General features: G+C 43.5%; 1 protein-coding gene across 1 annotated transcript in view; it reads right to left on the reverse strand.

The window, feature by feature from the left end:
• Window positions 1-20,311, reverse strand: part of MYO5C (myosin VC) — a 106,917-nt gene that overhangs the window by 20,344 nt on the left and 66,262 nt on the right. Inside the window, exons 25-36 of the mRNA XM_025389939.1 lie at window positions 19,662-19,842; window positions 17,384-17,477; window positions 17,020-17,083; window positions 16,854-16,934; window positions 15,508-15,688; window positions 13,118-13,211; window positions 11,704-11,767; window positions 10,475-10,643; window positions 6,216-6,303; window positions 4,804-4,902; window positions 3,343-3,497; window positions 175-264 (exon numbers count right to left, since the gene is read on the reverse strand). Of these exons, the coding sequence (XP_025245724.1) occupies window positions 175-264; window positions 3,343-3,497; window positions 4,804-4,902; window positions 6,216-6,303; window positions 10,475-10,643; window positions 11,704-11,767; window positions 13,118-13,211; window positions 15,508-15,688; window positions 16,854-16,934; window positions 17,020-17,083; window positions 17,384-17,477; window positions 19,662-19,842 (1,360 nt within the window). The remainder of the gene's footprint in view (window positions 1-174; window positions 265-3,342; window positions 3,498-4,803; window positions 4,903-6,215; window positions 6,304-10,474; window positions 10,644-11,703; window positions 11,768-13,117; window positions 13,212-15,507; window positions 15,689-16,853; window positions 16,935-17,019; window positions 17,084-17,383; window positions 17,478-19,661; window positions 19,843-20,311) is intronic.

The following is a 20,311-nucleotide window of genomic DNA, read 5'->3' on the forward strand; positions in this document are numbered from 1 at the left end:
GCCCAAAATCTAAGCTGCTTCCAGAAGTCTCTTGCCTGTGGTGTATACCCAAGAGTCCAACAGATAATGTGTTGTTGGCCTCCTGGGTGAAGAGAATAGAGGCTCTATTGAGCTCTGGCTCAGGCGGTTCTAGACTGGCTGTCAGCACAAAACAAGCAGGTGAGCGCCCCCTACCTCTTCTCCGCTGTACTGCTTCAGGCAATTGAGAAAATGGCAAGTGTTGGAAAGCCAAAAGGACAGCATTTCAAAGTCTTCTAAATGTTCCTTAGAAAAATAAGAAAAGACAGAATTGGACTTAATTATTATTTGTACCTCTGAGCATCTTACCTGTTTGGTTATTTGTAGCTTTTGACCAAAATTAATTTTTCTTTTATTCACTAAAGCCTTTATCTAATTCATACTATAATGATAAGAGCTTATATTTATTTAGGTCACAGTTTGTAACATGTTTCTGTACAGGTTGTGTCGCTCATTATGAAGTTGAAGCGGCCTTGAAGGAATGCATGAGCAGTGTAAGTTTCACTTCTTGCTCTCCTAAGTTCACATTCTCACTGGGAAGATAGATAGGACAGAGTTTAGTAGGTGGTCAAGTACCCACACAATGGTTGTAGACTGTGCTACAAAGCTCAGGGGATGGAGAGAGAGGATGGGAAGGCAGAGCAGCTGAGGAAACCTCAGAGAGGCAGGAGGTCTAGCCCTTGAGGGAAATGGGTGGAGAGACAAGAGCTCAGGACTAGGACTGCTGGGGAGAAGGCCTCCACTTACAGGGCAGGAAGAAGAGGAACAAGCAGCGAAGGCAGAGGTACAGTGATCAGAGGGGGAAGAGGAAAACAGAGAAAATCCTGGGATTTAAAAGACAAGGGAGGAAGCTTTCAAGGAGATGGTGCTAATGCTTTGGTCAATTTAAAGAGAATAAAAAGTAAAGAAACACCACTGGTTTTAGTAAGAGGAATTACTGGTGATCTATCTGTAGAGTGATGGGTTAGAAGCCAGATTGCAAGGAGTGACAAAGAGAACTGGTGGAGACCACTAGTTTAAGCACTTTGGCAGTCCGGAGTGGAGGGAAAGGAACAGTGGCTAAAGAGGGTATGTGGGCACATCGCTGTAACTGCTGTGTGCTGGAGGTGGGGAGGGGCAGGTCCTGGGCACATGCAAAGGCAGTGGGAGGGGGCCACGGAGAAGTTGAGACTGAAGAGGCTGGTGAGAAAGGGGTCTTACAGTCCTCATGCCATGCGTCTCTTGGTTTATGAATATTTGGCTAAACACCCCAGAGCATCAAGGGGAGGCAAATACTCTGTGTCCTGTGCTGGAACACAATACCAGCTTGTCTTAAGAAAAGCCAATTTATGCAAATATGGACAGGAGGAAAACATCAATTTATGGGAGCCCCTTCCAAAAACACTTTGGTGGCTCCTGTGAAGACAGTGACTATAAAGTATCCAGCACAAAACAAATGTGAATTTTCTATTCCTAACTCCAGATAAATAATGAATTCATGATACTTTTTGGAAGCAGAGGAGAATTACTATACTATGACATCTCACAAATCTAGTTTTTATGTTTCTTTCTTCCTAGAGTTTATTTATTTATTTATTTATTTATGAGACAAGGTCTGGCTCTATCACCCAGGCGGGAGTGCAGTGGTGTGATCTTGGCTTACTGTAACCTCTGCCTGCCGGGCTCAAGTGTTCTTCCCACCTCAGCTTCCTGAGTAGCTGGGACTACAGGCACACACCACCACACCTGGCCAATTTTCGTCTTTTTCGTAGAGACAGGGTTTCATCATGTTGCCCAGGCTGGTCTTGAACTCGTGAGCTCAAGTGATCTACCTGCCTCAGCCTCCCAAAGTGCTGGGATTACAGGTGTGAGCCACCACACCTGACCTTCCCTAGAGTATTTAAAAGAATTTAATTCCTCATTACTCTTTAGAACACATATTTTACTAAAAATAAGTTAGGATCTCCCTAATTAAAAATTCACATATATCCTAATATCGAACATCACTTCTCTTTTGGAGGGGCATGAAAAACAGTTATTTTAGTGTTACTTATGTCTTCTTGCCCCCTTCCAATATGGATCAGTACATTGTAATTCCCAGAAACGAGTACTTTTTAACATAACTGTAAACTGGTCATTTCCTAGAAAGAGAGAAAGAGAGAAGATTTTTGTACTAATTCCACTATGGCAAATGGAATTTCCACACTCAGGGTAGCATCAGGTCTGGCTTAGAACTAAGTCAACCACCCTACCCACACCCAAGATTCCAGCATGCGCTAAGCATTACCAGAGAACTCTTTCTACAAAGTAACTATCCCTGTAAGCAAGGATCCAGGTCTGTTTACAAAAATCTTCAACGCTTAGATACAGTTATTTACTCATTGATCATTTATGGAGTTTCCAGGAAAAATAATCAGCATGCTAAGAATGATTTTAGGATTATGTTTCAGTTGGAAAGGAAATTAGCAATAAACTTTGTGTTACTGTTAAGTTAGCCTTCACAAAATCCCACCCTTTGTCATTGTCATTTTTGATCATTATCCACTTGTCACACCATGAAGAGATGATTGCTCATAAGAGTTCAGTTGGTGACTTCTGATACGTACACCATACACACATGGTCTATGTCCTATGGTAGGTTCCCTCTCGCCCAGTGGTAAACTGCTGGCTGCCTGCTTGTCCAGTCATTCCAATAAGGACACTGACTTAGGGAATGGACAACAGCAAGTTGGAAGGAACCTGGGTCCCTGCATGATCATATAGAACAGAGCCACCTTCCAACCTAGATGGCTCATTATGGAACTGCTATCAGCAAAGAACAATCCTCCCCATCTTCTTTAAGAAACTGTATATTGGGCAAAGGGAGGTGGCAGGTGTCTTATAGCTACAATAGCTTAACTTTACTAAGTAACTAACCTAACTAATACACAGTTCATCTTCATTTGTGGACTAGGAATAAAAATACACAATGTGCTTTTAGGAAGAAGAATTATATAATTGCCAAGGGAAGAGAGGAGTAATTTTTCATTCCTTTTCATTTCTCATGATTTACCCTTGTTACAGAGATAGAACATATACCCTTCACAGCTGATAAGTTCACACCCTAAGGGGATAGCAGTGGTGGGGGCAGTGGCTACCAGGTTGCAGTCTCGCCGGTAAGGCTTTGAGGGCTATGGCAGTTGCTCATCCATTTATCTTTCCCTAACAGTGTGGCTCCCTTCAATAGTGGGGAGGGAGGAATCAGGCATCTCACCACACACGGGAGGCTCAGGAGGGGCAAAGACTGGGCATCTGGTCATTCCCATAGATGTGATACCAAGGGCCAATGTCAAAGGCACTTCCTACCTTAACCACCTGCTTGATGCCATTAATGGTGCTGTTCATGAGGGACTTCAGCATGTTGGCATCATTCAGAGAGTCTGCGTAGCGCACACACATGAACAGGATATGAGCCGGCAGCCCGGGGATCATGTTCACCACCACGCCACGGGGCTTCAAGTCTGAAGCAGAGAGAGCCAATGAGGATTACAGCTGACAGGTCAGCTCTTCTCCTAAGGAACCTGTGACTAGGGGCAGGGGCTTGTTTGCTTTTCTGTGCTTGATGCAGTGCCTGAATGTATATGGATTTATTTCCTCTTTGAGGAATTCCATCTGGCTCCTTTCTTGTCACAAAATACACAGGTGCCACTTGTTCCTCTTCTTGTTTACGAAGGACTTTCTCTTTCTTAAAAGGTTGAATAAGAGACAGAATCTTTATTTTTCCCTGGTGTGGAAACTCTGGATTTCAGACCCCCATTGTAAGAAAGGAACTCCAGTTCCATGCACCCCTACTCCAAGCTCTCTGATGAGAATGGAGTACAGTGTCTGCAATCACATGAAGCTGCCTTGAATAGGGAAAGCAGGCACACACCAGTGCAGCAGAGGATGTCTAGCTGGCCTTGGGGAGAAGAGAACGGCGGAGACGCACAGTGGGGATGAAGGCGAGAGAGAAATCTTACAAAAAAAGTTAAGATAAGCAAACAAGGATGTCCCCCTGGCTGCATGAAGACAGAAGCACAAAGAAGAGGCTCACACTGTATGACACCAGTGATGGGGGGAAAGAAAAGTGTGGGGGTGCTCACATGAGCGGAGGGAGTCACTCGCAGAAGAGGAAGGAAGGCTACATGTTGGCTTTGTGTTTTGAGATCTTGGGGCCAGCTGACAGGGAGGCAGATTTTTCTCCCGATGCCAGAAAACCACGTGGAAGGTCACAGTGAAGACAGTGCAGTAAGATTGTTTCTGTGACCCCCAGATCTTGAGCATGCACATGGGACATTCCTGTAACTGAGGCATGGCTGGGAAGCCCCATCACATTGCTGCAGAGAAATTTCTTGGAAGTCAAATGGAGCTCAGAGCCACAATTACTTCCATGATGGCTTCTGTGCTGAGACCCAAAAATGAGGTGATGTTTCTTTTCTACCCTAGTCCTACAATTTGGAAAAGGTCAGGGCAATGGTTCTCAACTGAGGACAGTTTTGGCCCCCACAGGACATTCGGCAATACCTGGAGACATCTTTTATTGTCATCACTAGGGGTTGCTGCCGGCTTCTAGCGAGTAGAAGTCAAGGATGCTGCTCCATCCTTTGTTACTCACCATTCGCAGAGTTAACAGGTCAACAGTGCTGAGGTTGAGAAACTCTGGGCTGGGGTAAGAAGCAGTGGAAGAAGAAAGTAGAAAAAGGACCACCCCTGCCCAGGACTTTGGCACTGACTGATGTGCAGATTCTCAAAGAGAAAGCAGAAATCCAGAGTTCCAGGTTTCACTACCAAGAATGAGGTTCTGAATGAGCTTGGCCTCGTCTTCTCTCTTGTATTGCAGCATTCCAAGGTACTCCTTAGGTCCTGAGGATGAGTGCACATCATTGGCTGTAGACAGAGGCAAACAATCAGCTGAATACACAAAAGCAGCTTTCACAGGTCTCATAATGTGACTACTCTCCTACCCCATTCTGGCTGGTTTGCACGTAAATGTCTGTGGCTTTCAGATACATTAAAACTGTACTGTATTGTATCCTGAAGAATTTCTCCAAGTAGTGATTCCTCTTTGTGAGTACATGAGTGAGTACAGCTGCTGCTGAAAAGGCCCAGTTATCCTTTGAAGAGCCTTATGAGTGCCTGATATGTATCCAGCACATGGTAACAGGAAAGAAATCCTAGATATTGCCTTGTCTTCAAGATGCCGATGCTACTGTGAAAGAAGACTCGTGAAACATTTGGTGTGCAAAGTACCAATGTGCATGATCCTTACTGAGAGGGCTGTATTAGTTTCCCATGGCTGCTGTAAAAAGTTACTGCAAACACAGAGGCTTAAAACAACACAAATGTTTACTCGTACAGCTCTGGAGGTCAGAAGTCTGAAAGGTGAGCCAGGGTGGTGAATGGTGGTTCATTCATCACAACAGTGGGGATGCAGCGGGGGCTGGAAGCACAGACCTGGGCCCTGCTCTCATGGGGCAGACTGCCATTTGTCATTTATTACTGAAGGAAAAGGATCCTGAGTTTGCTTGTGGACATTTCAAATTTGAGGTGAGAGTTGGGTAAGTAAGAATAAAGCCGCTCTTCAAAGAGATGAATATAGAAAAAGGAACAAACAAGACACAGCCTTGGCAATAAGGCTGGGAGGAAGAGGAAAAAGTAATAAGGAATGAAAGAGTGAGAAATGTGAGCAGGAGCTGAACACAGGCAAAGTTCAGTGATGGAAACAGAAGGAGGGATGAAGGGCTGAGGGTCCCTTTCACAGAGGCTCACAAGGATGCTTTATGTGTGCAGTGCAGTCCATGTTCAGGATGTCTGCTTCTTAGCTCTCTACTTTTCTAATAGAAATTTGGATACTAACTAATCCTACATATGTAACAGGGAGAGAAGGTGAATTTCAAGCAGTTAATTGAAAACTTGTTCACAATTTCATTTTTTAAAAAAGGGAGCTAACAGAGGAAGAGGTTAATGTATTAATTATAGGATGTCTCTTGCAGGTACATCAACGTATCTGGTATCATCTGAGCGGGAGGGAGCTGTCTTCTTGTCCCAAAGGATCTTTTCGTTAGCCCAGCACTAGGTCCCAAACCTCACCACTTGAGAATCATTCCTTTGGGTTTCATAAGCTTTGGACCAGAGAGAAAATAAACGAGTGCATGTTAGCCTTAGCTCAAAAGAATAAGAAAACAAGTATTGTTTCTTACCTTTTCCAGCTGTCTTGCTTAGTGTCTTGACTTGATCTTGTAGCTTTTTAATCACTCTGTCCTTCATGTCTAATTCTTCTTCAAGATCCTACAGCAATAAAAAGAAACCAGGATTTAGCTTAGAAGCACTTTAATCTATTTTTTTTCTTTTTTGGTAACAGCTTTATTGAGCTACAATACTGTTCACATACTGTACAACTCACCCACTTAAATTGTAAACTCAAAGGTTTTTTAGGGTAGTCAAGAGTTGTGCTACGATCACCATTATTTAATTCCAGAACATTTTGTTACTCCAAAAAGAAAACTAACCTTTAGTGTCACTCTCTAGTTCCTCATACCCTTCCAGCACCTAGCAACCGCTCGTCTACTTTCTGTCTCTACGGATTTGCCTATTCTGGGCATCTCATATAAATAAATTCATAGAATAGGTTTTTTGTATGTCTGGCTTCTTTCGCTTAGCATAAGGTTTTCAAAATTCATCCATGCCGTAGCAAGTATCAGCATTTCACATATTCTTATGGCTGAATAATATCCTATTGTATGCATGCACTACATTTATCTTGCTCTTATTACATAGGAATGCCCATCATAGAGAATTTAAAAATATGAATGTGAGAAAATGGGCTTTCTAGATGTCAGAAGCTGGAGCCAGAGAAATGTTCAGAGATTTGGGCCTGGTTTTACCTTTCCTTCCTGATAAGGAGGTGGCCTTGCCCATGCTGAATTTGGTTCCAGAACCAGGAGAGTCCTTGGATACCTAGAAATACTTCCTATAAAGGACATACAGTGTTTAAGTTCTTCCAGATCTGAGCCTTTGACACATATAGAACTCAGGCTTCTCTGACCCAGAAAGACCCACCATGCAGGGTCACTGCAGCTATGTGCCCTCTAGGGACTCTTGGGGCCAAGGGACATTGTGCTGTTTCTACTCTGTGCGGCCACCTCTCTCCCTGCCACCATTCTGTGTCCCTGGCTAGACATGTTAGGAGCTCTATGGACTTTAGAAGTGGAGGTGTCAGTAGAGCTTCTTCCCTCCAATTCAAGCCCATCTTATAATATATCTAATAAAATGGGTCACCCATCAACCCATAACTCAGGAAAAAAACCACTCTTAACATATTGATTTCATTCCTTTTTTCCCAATATGGTAAATGTACATTTTATAAAATTGGGATATTACATGCAAAATTTCAAATCCTACATTTTTCTCTAGTTATACTGCAGACATTTTCCCATGTCATTGATAATATACCCAAACCATCATTTTAACAGCCAAGTCATACTATATCATACAACAATTTAACCTTTGCTCTATTGTTAGATATGCATTTGATTCCTTTGGGTTGCTTTTTTTTCTCTCTGATTATTAACACTATGATGATCACTCTGAACAAAAATCTTGGTCCACATGTTCAAGTATTTACTTAGGATACAACCTTACAAGTTGTGTTACTGAGTCAAAGGGAATGTACTTTCCAAAGGTTCATGAGCCATACCTTCAAATAAGCCCTCAAGAAAGTTTATACCAATTTATATTCCCAGCAACCATGTATGACAGTGCCCATTTCAAGATGTTCTCTCCAGCAGCATCTCTATTAATTATTATTATTATTAGTAGTAGTATTTTTAGAGATAGGGTTTTGCTCTGTCACCCAGGCTGGAGTGCAGTAGTGTGATCATAGCTTACTGTAGCCTCAACCTCCTGGGCTCAAGCAGTCCTCTTGCCTCAGCCTCCTGAGTAGCTAGAACTATAGGCATGCACCACCACACTTGGCTAGTTAAAAAAAAAAAAGTTTTTCCTTGTAGAGATGGGGTCTTGCTACATTGCCCTGGCTGGTTGAACTCCTGGCCTCAAGTCATACTTCTGCCATGACATCTTAAAGTGCTGGGATTACAGGTATGAGCCACTGTGCTAGGCCCAGATCTCTGCTAATTTGACAGGCAAAAATAATACCTAGTTTTAATTTTGAATTTCTTTGATAAATAGTGAAATTATTACTAAAAGTTTTTTTTTTTTTTAATCTCTTAATAAGAATTTCCTTTTCAGTGACAAAAGAGTCTGGAAAAAAAAATTTTTCTTTTTTTTTTTTTTTGAGACGAAGTCTTGCTCTGTCGCCCGGGCTGGAGTGCAGTGGCCGGATCTCAGCTCACTGCAAGCTCCGCCTCCCAGGTTTATGCCATTCTCCTGCCTCAGCCTCCCCTGTAGCTGGGACTACAGGCGCCCGCCACCTCGCCCAGCTAGTTTTTTTGTATTTTTTAGTAGAGACGGGGTTTCACCGTGTTAGCCAGGATGGTCTCGATCTCCTGACCTCGTGATCCGCCCGTCTCGGCCTCCCAAAGTGCTGGGATTACAGGCTTGAGCCACCGCGCCCGGCAAAAAAAATTTTTCTTTGACTCAAAGCATCACATAGTGGCTTGAATAGTGTCACCCTGAAATTCATGTCCAACTCAAACTCCAGAATGTGGTGACTTTATATGGAAATAGGATCCTTGCAGCTGTGGTAAGCTGAGAGTCAATATGAGAGATGGCTACTACAATTTAGGGTGGGCTGTAAATCCAATGCAGATGTCCTTATAACTGACAGAAAAGAACACAGAGACAGACAGGGAGAAGGCCAGGTGCAGTGAGGCAGAGGCTGGAGTCACACTGCCCCAAACCAAGGAAGACCTGGAGCCCTCTAGAAGCTGGGAGAGGCAAGGACGGGTTTTGCTTAGAGACTTCAGAGGAGTGTGCCCTGCTGACACCTTGACTTCAGACTTCTGACCTCCATAATGGAGAGAACACATTTCTGTTGTTTTAAGGCACCTGGTTTGTGGTCATTTGTCACGGCAGCCCTGGCAAACTAATACAGATCAGGTCTCATCTGTGGGTAGAATCCGCCGGCTAATGTATAGAGATGATACTCTTGTTGTATGTCCCTCTGCTTATATGTAACAGTGAGGCTACTCCGGGTTCAGAAAGAGCTATGGAAATGAACATGTCAGGCCTGTCGGCTCCCCAGCTCAGCGCACCTGTGGGGAGCAGAGCCAGACACTCAGAGGAGCTCCAGAAGAGGGCACCAGGACCGGGCTGTGCTCTGGGGCACCAGGAACGAACTCATAAATCACAATGAACTGGGACAGTCAGAGTAAAGGATCAAGTGGGATGACATGCGCAGCACACGCATGACCCACCCATGTAGCTTCTCCCTGACCACTGGCTCCACTGAGATCCCAGGGGCCCACAGAAGGCAAGGCAAGGCAGCCTCACACACATGGACAGCAGGTGGTTGCTTCTCTGGTGTAATATGAGGATTCCAGTCTCCGAGAAAGTTATATCCACCTCAGAAAAGACAGCCATCATGTAGGTGCCACTGATTGGAATTTGTTACTTCCTATTAAATGTTAAACTCCTGGAATGTCTCTTTTTGGATGTAACCATTCTTCAGAGTTAAACCCTGACACCCAAAATGTGTTTTTCCTCTATCAGGCTTTTCCTGTGAGATTGGAAATGGGGGCCCTGTCAGCGGGGAGAAGGGCACGTGGGCATGTCCACACTGACCCGCTGGACTCGTCAGCCCTCCTGGGTCACCCTCTTGGAAGCTCTCAGGTCTCGAAGGGGCCCAAGAGGGTCTCAGCTCCTAGGAAAGTGGCCTACCTGTCACTTCAGCACTTCTCAGTCTTCCGGCTTCCATACAGCATCACAATTTCAAAATCATTGCTGGGACTTGACGTACAGTTACCCAATTTCATTTTGGTAAGGGCATTTAAAACTCAGAAAAGACCTTAAACATTTTTAAAAAGTTGCTAAGCCTTCCATCGACATCATGATCATTTCATAGAAGAACATTTTGACTCTTAAAATTGTGGGAAGGCCACCCCCTGAGAAGAAAGCATGGGCACTTATATGGGGTGAGTTTTGCTGGGTAAAGCACTCACACGTAGGCCTTGCTAGCCTCAGTGTGTTCCACAGCATGGTGACTCCATCCTGGATGGTGCCGTCCACTGATAGTGCTGGGGAACCACGGCCTGCACCTCACTGTCTCTCCTCCTTCACCCTCCCCAGGCTGGCCTATAAGTCTCTGAGGCCTGTAAGTCCCCAACGCCTTCCCAAAGCCAACCTCAGAGACCACGTGTCTTTTGGGATAAGAAAACAGACGGTTCTGATAGAAGGACCTTTGGTCTATAGATGTTAATTATATGCTTTAGGCAGCACGTCCCCCCTTTCAGCATCATTTGCACACAGACAGTCTCTATCACCAAGTTAGAAGACTTCTCACCCTGTTTTCCAAAGTGAGCCGAGATGCTTCCTGCCAGAAGTTACTCTTGACTTCACTTTCAGTTTCAAATTGTTTCTTCAAGTGGTCACTGGCCTCCTGCATTTCTTGAATCTTATCAATCAGCTTCTCCTTCTCTTTGGTATGTATTTCATTCTGGGCTTCCATGGCCCTGAGAAAGGGAGGGAGGAATGGCTAGTATCAGTATGACCGTCATGGAGAAGTCACTCACTGTCATAGCAAGTGGTGATATTTCCAAAGATGGGAGAACACCTTGGCCAATTTCTGTGTAAAGCAAATAGTATTTGAATAGGGGAAGGAAAAGAGACCAGGACTGGCTGGGACAGAAAATTGTCCATGGACTGCTCTAGTCTCCTTCACCCAATAAGAGGTTCCATTCTCCACCCAACCCCAGCCCCACTCACTGTTCCCATGGGACATCCACGCCCACCATAACCTGTGACAGCTCAGCAGTCATCCCCTTTGTGACCAGCCTGGGGACCAGACACTCACAAAGCCAGGGATCAGATAGAAGAGAGGAGGGGAGACCATGAGAAGAGTTCCAAAATGGTGCCTTGCTCCTTTTCCACTACTTTGGGTCCTCATCCTACTGATAAAGTCACATGACTAAAGATGCTCTTGGGGATGTCAAGTGTCCATTTATTATTTTGGAAAAATAACTGTCTCAACAAGTTGGCAAAAAAACAGAACATTCTCCCCACAAGGCTCTTCCAGGGCATGAGGCCCTTTGTTGGTCAGGATGGAAATTTGGGGGGATTAGCAATGAAGATTTTCCATCGACATGGGTTTTTAATTCTTACCCTAAATAGTCTGCTAATAGAAACCGTTCTCTCTCACAGACTCTTATCCGTTGTTTGAACAGATTATTCAAATGCATGGTATAGCATTTCAAGGGTACAAAAGTGTACATATACAGTGAAAAGTACGGGTCCTCCCCTCCTCTGTGCATCAGTCACCAAGCCTGAAGGCAACTGCCTGGAGGCAACCAATGTATTGTTCCTTAACAATCTCCCAGAGATGCTGCAGCTGCTGCTGCTGCTGAGTGTGCTGTACATACACATATTTTTTCCTTCCCATTGGAATGGCAATATATCATATATATTAATTAGCATCTGGCTTTTTGGCATTAGTAACACATCTTGGTATATTCTACAGTTTCAGAAAAGCATTACATGAACATGAACTTGAGGTACACACATATTTACACTTACTTTCTTTGTGTTCCTTCCTCCTCTTGACTGCGATTTAACTGATTAGACAATTCTTCTAGTTTTCCTATAATAAGAAGAACTGTCAATACTTTGTGGGGAGTGGGGGGGGCATATCACTGCATTCTGATTTGGGTTTGGTATTATTTTCAATTTTTAAAAGTCCTAAACCAGGGGTGTCCAATCTTTTGGCTTCTCTGGCCCATATTGGAATAAGAATTGTCTTGGGCCACATATAAAATACACTAACAGTAACAATAGCTGATGAGCTGAAAAAAAAATTGCAAAAAAAATCTCGTTTTAAGAAAGTTTACGAATTTGTGTTGGGCCTCCTTGAAAGCTGTCCTGCGCTGCATGTGGCCCATGGGCTGTGGCTTGAACAAGCTTGTCTTAAACTGTATCCAGGCAGAGATTAACTTTTATTTGGTCTGAACAATGTTTAAACATTTTTAAACCATCATTTAAAAATTGTAATATTTCACATAAAAATCTGGATTCCTGGGTTTTCTTTAAAAATAGGAATCTCTAGCAATACTGGGCTCACATTCCCACTGGGCAACAATCACTGGAGCTTGGAGGCAGAAGCCTCTTTATTTTACTGTATTTTTTTCAGAGACAGGATCTCACTGTGTCACCCAGGCTGGAGTGCAGTGGCGCAATCATGGCTCGCTTCAGCCATCACCTCCAGGGCTCAAGTGGTCCTTGCACTTCAGTCTCCCACACAGCTGGGACTACAGGAACACACTGCCATGCCTGACTTATGTTTTAAAATTTTTTGGGCTGGGTTCAGTAGCTCTTGGCTATAATCCCAGCACTTTGGGAGGCCAAGGTAGGTGGATCACCTGAGGCCAGGAGCTCAAGACCAACCCGGGCAACGGCGAAACCCCATCTCTGCTAAAAATACAAAAAAAAAAAAAAAAAAAAAATTAGCTAGGTGTGGTGGTGGGTGCCTGTAATCCCATATACTCAGGAAGCTGAGGCAGGAGAATCGCTTGAACCTGGGAGGCGGAGGCTCCAGTGAGCAGAGATCGCACCATTGCACTCTAGCCTGGGCGACAAGAGTGAAACTCAGTCTCAAAAAGAAAAAAAAAAAGTTTGTAGAGATGAGGTTTCATCATATTGCCCAGACTGGCAGACTGGTCTCAAACTCGAACTCCTGGCTTTAAATGATCCACCCATCTCTGCTTCCCAAAGTGCTGGGATTACAGGTGTGAGCCACTGCATTCAGCCTGCACCTCCTTTAAATGTCCTACATACCTTCCCATATGTTTCAACTAGCCCCCTTCTCACATTTGTTACCTGCCCAGCCCCCTGGAGAACCAGAGTTTAAAACCCCCGAGTACGAGGACATTTCAGTGTCACTTCCTGGGTACGGGAAACCATCTTCTACAAGCAAGTTCATGATGGTTTCAGTTACCTTTCATTTTCTCAGTTTGTTCATTCAGGCGGATTTCAAGATCTTGCTTCTGCTTCTCCAATTCTGAAATTTGCTGTTTAAAGTCTGGGATCATCTTTAGAGAAGAATTAGAAATATCAGAATATAAAATACTTTGATCTATGAACTTTAAAATATCAGAAGCAAACTAAACTGTCTTGGCATTCAGCCTGCGGAACATATAATTGTGTAAAAGAGCTAGCCACGACATTAGACTGGATTAACATTCTTTTTTTTTTAACCTCAAAATCTATATAGTCTCAGGAAACACCAGTGTGCTCAGAGGAAGCAGTTCTCATACAGCTACGATAGCAAGAGAAGGATGTGTACATGTATAGAAATCCTATGTTGAGTTGAGGGAGGAATTGGGTGAAGAAATGGCAGCCAGCCTCTTTGGTCCAAGCCCAGAGCCATCATCTCCTCATCTAGGAACAGGAAAAGCCATCTCAAAGGGTCCCACTGCAACTTTTGAATTCCAGGACACGCACTGCTCTGTTAGTAGAGGTCTGAAATCACCCAGTAAGTTTCTCAATCCTTTGTCCCTATCTGTATATTTCCTTACACATCTATTGCCTCTACCCGCAGTTAGGTTAAACAGGGTTGTTTTGTTTTTTTCCTTCCCCAAGTTTATAAACATGCTTATTTTAAAACTGAGTGGCTGAGATCCAGGCCTCCGAAGTCTAAATGAAGAATACAGACAGCCACTGATTTACGATGGCTCAACTTACTATTTTTTGAGTTTGTGATGGTGTGAAAGTGATACGCATTTAGTAGAAACCATACTTCAAGCAGCCATTCAACCATTCTGTGTTTCACTTTCAAAGTATAGTATTTGATAAATTACATGAGATATTCAACACTTTATTACAAAAATAGGCTTTGTGTTAGATGATTTTGCCCAAGCGCAAGCGAATGTAAGCATTCCGAGCACGTTTAAGGCAGGCTGGGCTAAGCTATGATGCCTGGTAGGTTAGGTGTATTATATGCATTCTCAACTTACAATACAATACTTCCAACAAACGATGGGTTTATTGGGACATAGCCCCATGGTAAGCTGAGGAGCATCTGTACTTGTTTGACTGTGCAATTGTGTCTCATTGCAAATTCCTCATTGAAATTTCATCCAAGGAAAAAACAAAGGTGTAAAGGTCCCCCACTACTGTTCCCTGTGTCCACCCCTGGTCCTCAACTGCTGCTACAGCCCCGAGATTTCCTAACACTCCCAGTTTAGGGAGAGGAGAGGGTAGTAAGGAAGTAGGGGAGCAGCAGCCAGTGAGGCAGGACAAGAATGCTGGGAGAGCTAGGCATCCTGGAAGCCAAGAGAACAAGGTGGAGAGGGCAAGATTAGCATCGCCGGGGGCTGCTGAGACACAGTAAGATGAGGGTGCAAAGGAACTCTTAGTGCTCAGCTCTGTGCAGGCAGAGTCAGCCAGTGGTGGGGGCACACGACAGAATGGGGTGGTGGGCAGTGAATGGGAGGTGTGCGAAGGGAGTATGCCTAGAGGGTCTTCGTAAGTCTGACTAACTCACCAAAGAAACGGGTGATGGCCACAGGAGTGTGGGGTTAAGACAGAGATGGCTTTTTGAGTGAGGAGATTCCTAAAGCATTTCTTCAGGCCAGTAGGCATGAGTTGGAAGAAAGAATGAGACAAATGCAGTGGTTAGGAATGCACGTCATGGAAGAGGAAGCCCTTGAAAAGGTGAGATTTGAAGGCCAGGCACGGTGGCTTATGCCACTTTGGGAGGCCGAGGCGGGCGGATCACGAGGTCAGGAGTTCAAGACTAGCCTTGCCCACATAGTGAAACCCTGTCTCTACTAAAAATGCAAAATTAGCTGGGCGTGGTAGTGGGCGCCTGTAATCCCAGCTACTTGGGAGGCTGAGGTAGGAGAATTGCTTGAACCCGGGAGGTGGAGGTTGTAGTGAGCTGCAATTGCGCCACTGCACTCCAGCCTGGGTGACAGAGTGAGACTCTGTCTCAAAAAACAAAAAACAAAAAAAATGAGATTTGAAGCATGAGCAGGACTGGCCTTCTGACACACTCCTGTTTCAAGAGCTACCCTTCAATTTTGTGGTCACTTTCTAAGGGGTTAGGGCTGGATTTAAATACAGACTTTAAAACATACACACTTACGCACACACACACAATCACAGCACCTGCACCCATCCTGTGGTGAACACACAGACTCTTGTATCAGAGTGCTCTCTGGTCTGCAGTCATTTTATAGTTTAATCACCAGACTGAGTTATTTCACTTCTGGAAAAAGTAATTTATATCCACTCTTTTACTGCCAAGAAACTGAATTTGACTCCACTGACAAAGAACATCTCTAGTATGATGGCCACGACTAGGGCCCCTGGCTGAGACCATACCATATTCTCTGATGTTAGCCTGGTCACTTCAAGACGGATGCTTTCATTGATGTCATTTTCTTCTCTGAATAACTTCTGCAGGTGGTTGATTTCTTGACTTAGATGCACCACTTTGAAATTCAAAGCTTCAATCTCCTTTTCGTAGCACTCCTTCTGAGACTGGAAATGGCTCTCCAAAACACTATTAAAGGAAGGGTCAGGAAATAAACTGCATGGCCTTTATTCTGCTGTACGGACGGCTGGGAGGCAGTTATGAAGACCCACAAGAGCCGTGCACAAAGTACATCAAGTTTACTTATGCACTCACAGTTACAGGCTACAGAATCAGGAATGCCTAATTATGAAATCTTCTAGCTAGTTAGGAAGCATTATGTGGGGGTTAACATGTAGTTAACAATGAAGAAAATTTTAGAGGTTATTGTATTTTTACACTCTTAATAGTTAAAAAATTTTGGCCGGACGCACTGGCTCACGCCTGTAATCCCAACACTTTGGGAGGCCGAGGTGGGTGGATCACTTGAGGTCAGGAGTTTGAGACCAGCCTAGACAACATGATGAAACCCCATCTCTACTAAAAATACAAAAATTAGCCGGGCGTGGTAGCGCACGCCTGTAGTTCCAGCTACTCAGGAGGCTGAGGCACGAAAATCGCTTGAAACCCGGAGGTGGAGGTTGCGGTGAGCCGAGATCTTGCCACTGCACTCCAGCCTGGGCAACAGAGTGAGACTCCACCTCAAAAACAAAACAAAACATGTTCTGTATGATACTACAGTTGTGGATACGAATCATTATACATTTGTCAAAACCTACAGAATGTACACCAAGAGTGAACTCTAATGTAAACCATAGACTTTGGGTGACAGTGGCGTGTCAGTGTTGGTTCATCAGTCATAGTAAACACACCACTGCGGTTTGGGAAGCTGATCGTGGAGGAGGTTGTGTGCGTGTGGTGATGGGTATATGGGAACTCTCTGTATTTCTGCTCAACTTTGATGTGAACCTAAAACTGCTGTAAAAAATAAAATTTATTAATTTAAATACATGCAACACATGCCTTAAATTTAAATGTATCTACATATCTCGGGCAACACTAACTAACTTATTTGATAATCGGTTTCCACTGTATGGGTTATGGGGTTTTTTACTAGGCATTTTATCCCATGAAGAGATTGCTCTTCATGAATAAGCTAATTACTTACTTCTCAGAGAAATATTTCTAGCGGTTATTTGGTCATTCTACTATAAGGAATTTGTGTATCAATCTATGTAAGGTACACTTTGGACTTTCCAATCGTCTATTTATTATCTCTGAAAAATAAAGAAGAACCCTGAGGAGAATTTCTAACCGTGTTGCTTTCTTCAGTCCTTCATAAGCAAACCAAAGTTCTCCATCCTCATTTAAATGTTCCAAATCTTCCATAGAGAGCCTGCAAAATAAGGAAGATAAGAAAATCTATCATCTCTCTCACGTTTTACATGTCTTAAAATGTTTGATAATGCAAAAATGATTACCTGCTTCTTACATCTTCAATGTCATAGCTTTCGAGAAGTTGTTTGGTGATCTCTGACATCTTTTCTGAAAGGAAAAGGCAGAGCTGTATACATTACATTTGTGGATGATTTATCTTTTCCCATTCCCTTTCCAGGGCCCAGTTTTCTAGCTTCACAGTCTCCAGCTAAATAACTCACCAGCTATCCAATCAACCAACTAACCAATCTTCTAGGTATTCAACCAACTAGCTATTCAGCCTACCAACTAAGCAATCTACCATATGTCCAACCAAATTCATACCAAAGGACACGTTTCCTTAGCAGTGACACAGCTATGATAAATTCAGTCTACACCCATGGACTAAGAGACTCATATTTTTATTACCTCTCATTTCCCGTTTTTGTGACTGCACATGTTTCTCCACATCTATCTTCTGTGCCTGAAGTAGCTGTATCTCTTTTTCGAACTCAGAGATTGTCTGAATCACAGCAACGACGGAATCAGGTAAAGAAAAAAACAGCAATTATGCTTTATATGAGACAAAGGGAACACAATTACGGCGTCGCCTGTCTACACAAGACATCCTCACTGCGGTTTCTTTCTTAGCTAAGATCTTCTTAAACCATCACTGCCCACACAGCTTGGCCTTGAGGCATGCTTAACTACTCAACATGCCAGACCTACTGGGTTGTATCAGTAGAATTAACTTCCCTGGGCCGGGCGCAGTGGCTCACACCTGTAATCCCAGCACTTTGGGAGGCTGAGACGGGTGGATCACCTGAGGTCAGGAGTTTGAGACCAGCCTGACCAACAAGGTAAAACCCTGTCTCTACTAAAAATACAAAAATTAGCCGGGTGTGGTGGCAGATGCCTGTAATCCCAGCTACTTGGGAGGCTGAGGCACGAGAATTGCTTGAACCTGGGAGGTGGGGTTACAGTGAGCCAAGATGCTGCCATTGCACTCCAGCCTGGGTGACAAGAGCAAAACTCTGTCTCAAAAAAACCCCAAAAAACAAAAATCAAAAACCCAGAGTAATTTTTTTTTTTTGAGACGGAGTCTTGCTCTGTCACCCAGGCTGGAGTCCAGTGGTGTGATCTCAGCTCACTGCAACCTCCACCTTCCAGGTTCAAGCAATTCTCCTGCTTCAGCCTCCCGAGTATCTGGGACTACAGGCACGTGCCACCTTGCCTGGCTAATTTTTTTTTTTTTTTTGTATTTCTAGTAGAGACGGGGTTTCACTGTGTTGGCCAGGATGGTCTCCATCTCCTTACCTCGTGATCTGCCTGCCTTGGCCTCCCAAAGTGCTGGGATTACAGGCGTGAGCCACCACGCCCAGCCCAGAGTAATCTTAAGAGATCACACTGGAGAGTTACCCAGTCTTAGCTACCAAAGAGAAAGTGGGTGACACCTACTGGTACCTCTCTGCAAGCGCAGTCTCACAATTTCCTACATTTAAGATACAGACCTCAGACTTCAGCCAGATGACAGGACTCCCACAGACTGACATCAGGCTCATGTGGCTGCTAAGAGTGAAGCAGTCACAGGAATGAAAGTGACCCTTCCTGATCATGTGGTCTGACCTCCTACTTTTAAACAATAGGGGACGGGGCCCAGAGAAGACACATACTTCAGCTATGGAATTCAGTGTCCACCCGGATGCAATTCCAAAAGCTCTTCTAAACCACACATGGCTAGTTCATGACAATTACAAAGAATATTTGCATAATCCTGCTCTGATAATATGTATTTCACATATTTAGTAGAAGCTTAAAAGCTTTCCAACTTAATGATGAAATGTCTTACATTTAAGAACACAGGTACACTCAGGTTTAAGTTTTCTGGTAGGGAAACAATTCACTTAAGCCTTGATTGTCCAAGCATGGATCATTACTTCATTCATTCATTCATTTTTCTCAAGAGCTTTTTATTAAATTGCCCAGGAATATTTATATATTTTTAATGATAAATACAGGTAACAATATTTTTATGTATGATTATGCAGTTTTAAAAATTCTATGTGATTTTTCCCTCTCAGGTTTATAAAAATTTACTTAAAAATTTCTACCATTGACAATTTATAGCTTTATTGATGTTATAATTTATGAATATAATGTGGAATAATTCAGCTGATTAACATGTTATCACCTCAAATACTTGTCATTTTTTGTGGTGAGAACATTTAAGATTTATTCATAGCAATTTTGAATGTACAATATGCTCTTATTAACTACATTCACCACACTCTGCATTGGATAATTGTTTTTGTAAATTTTCTAGTAACGGTTTAAATGAAATATTTTGATAATAAGGTAACTTAACTTTAATGCAGATGTTTATAGATTTATAGTGATGGATTATATAATAAGGATTCACCTGAATTTACAGTCTAATTTGGAAGTATTCTCTACATCAACATATTTAAATAACTTTACATAAATGTAATTTCAAAAAAGTTAGAAAGCTGACTTTTAAAATATGGAATACAATGATTGCTAAATCAAAGGCAGCCTGGAGGTTCACAGTTGGAAGGACTGAAGGAATCAGGCTCTATTTGCCTGTGGCCTTTACACAGATGCTTTTAGCTGTCTAATCTGTGGGAACTTGGAATTGCAATCAAATGACTTAACCAGAGGGCAGGGCTGAACGTGAGAGCAGCTCTACCTTGGCCTGCTTGCTCAGGCGGGCCACTTCTGCCTTCAAGCCATCAGAAGTGACGTGTTCCTCCTCTACCAGCTGTTGGAGTTGCGTATTCTCATCCTTGAGAGCTTTAATTTCTTCTTTCAAAGACTGAATCTGCTTCTCATAGTCTTGTGTTTTCAGTTCAAAACTTTTTTCAAGAAGCCTAGGCAGCAAAAGAAGAAAATAATTTAGAGCTGAGTGTGGTGGCTCAAACCTGTAATCCCAGCACTTTGGGAGGCCAAGGCAGGTGGATCCCTTGAGCCCAGGAGTTCGAGACCAGCCTGGGCAACAAGAGAGACCCCCCCGTCTCCACTAAAAATACAAAAATTAGCCAGGTGTGGTGGCGCACGCCTGTAGTCCCAGCTACCCAGGAGGCTGAGGTGGGTGAATCGCTTGAGCCCAGGAGGTCCAGGCTGCAGTGAGCTGAGATTGTGCCACTGCACTTCAACCTGGGTGACAGAGCGAGACCCTCCCCACAACTCCCCCCACCCCCCAAAAAAAAGAAGAAAATAATTTAGAATTGTCTCTACAGTCTTTACTTTGAATTAGAATACATCGTTTTGAAAACAACAAGAGGAAACAAGTTAATTAGGACCTACTGTGACAGTTCCAGCAGATAATGGCCTTATTTT

This window comes from Theropithecus gelada, chromosome 7a (genome assembly GCF_003255815.1).
Source record: "Theropithecus gelada isolate Dixy chromosome 7a, Tgel_1.0, whole genome shotgun sequence".
Classification (NCBI taxonomy): domain Eukaryota; kingdom Metazoa; phylum Chordata; class Mammalia; order Primates; family Cercopithecidae; genus Theropithecus; species Theropithecus gelada.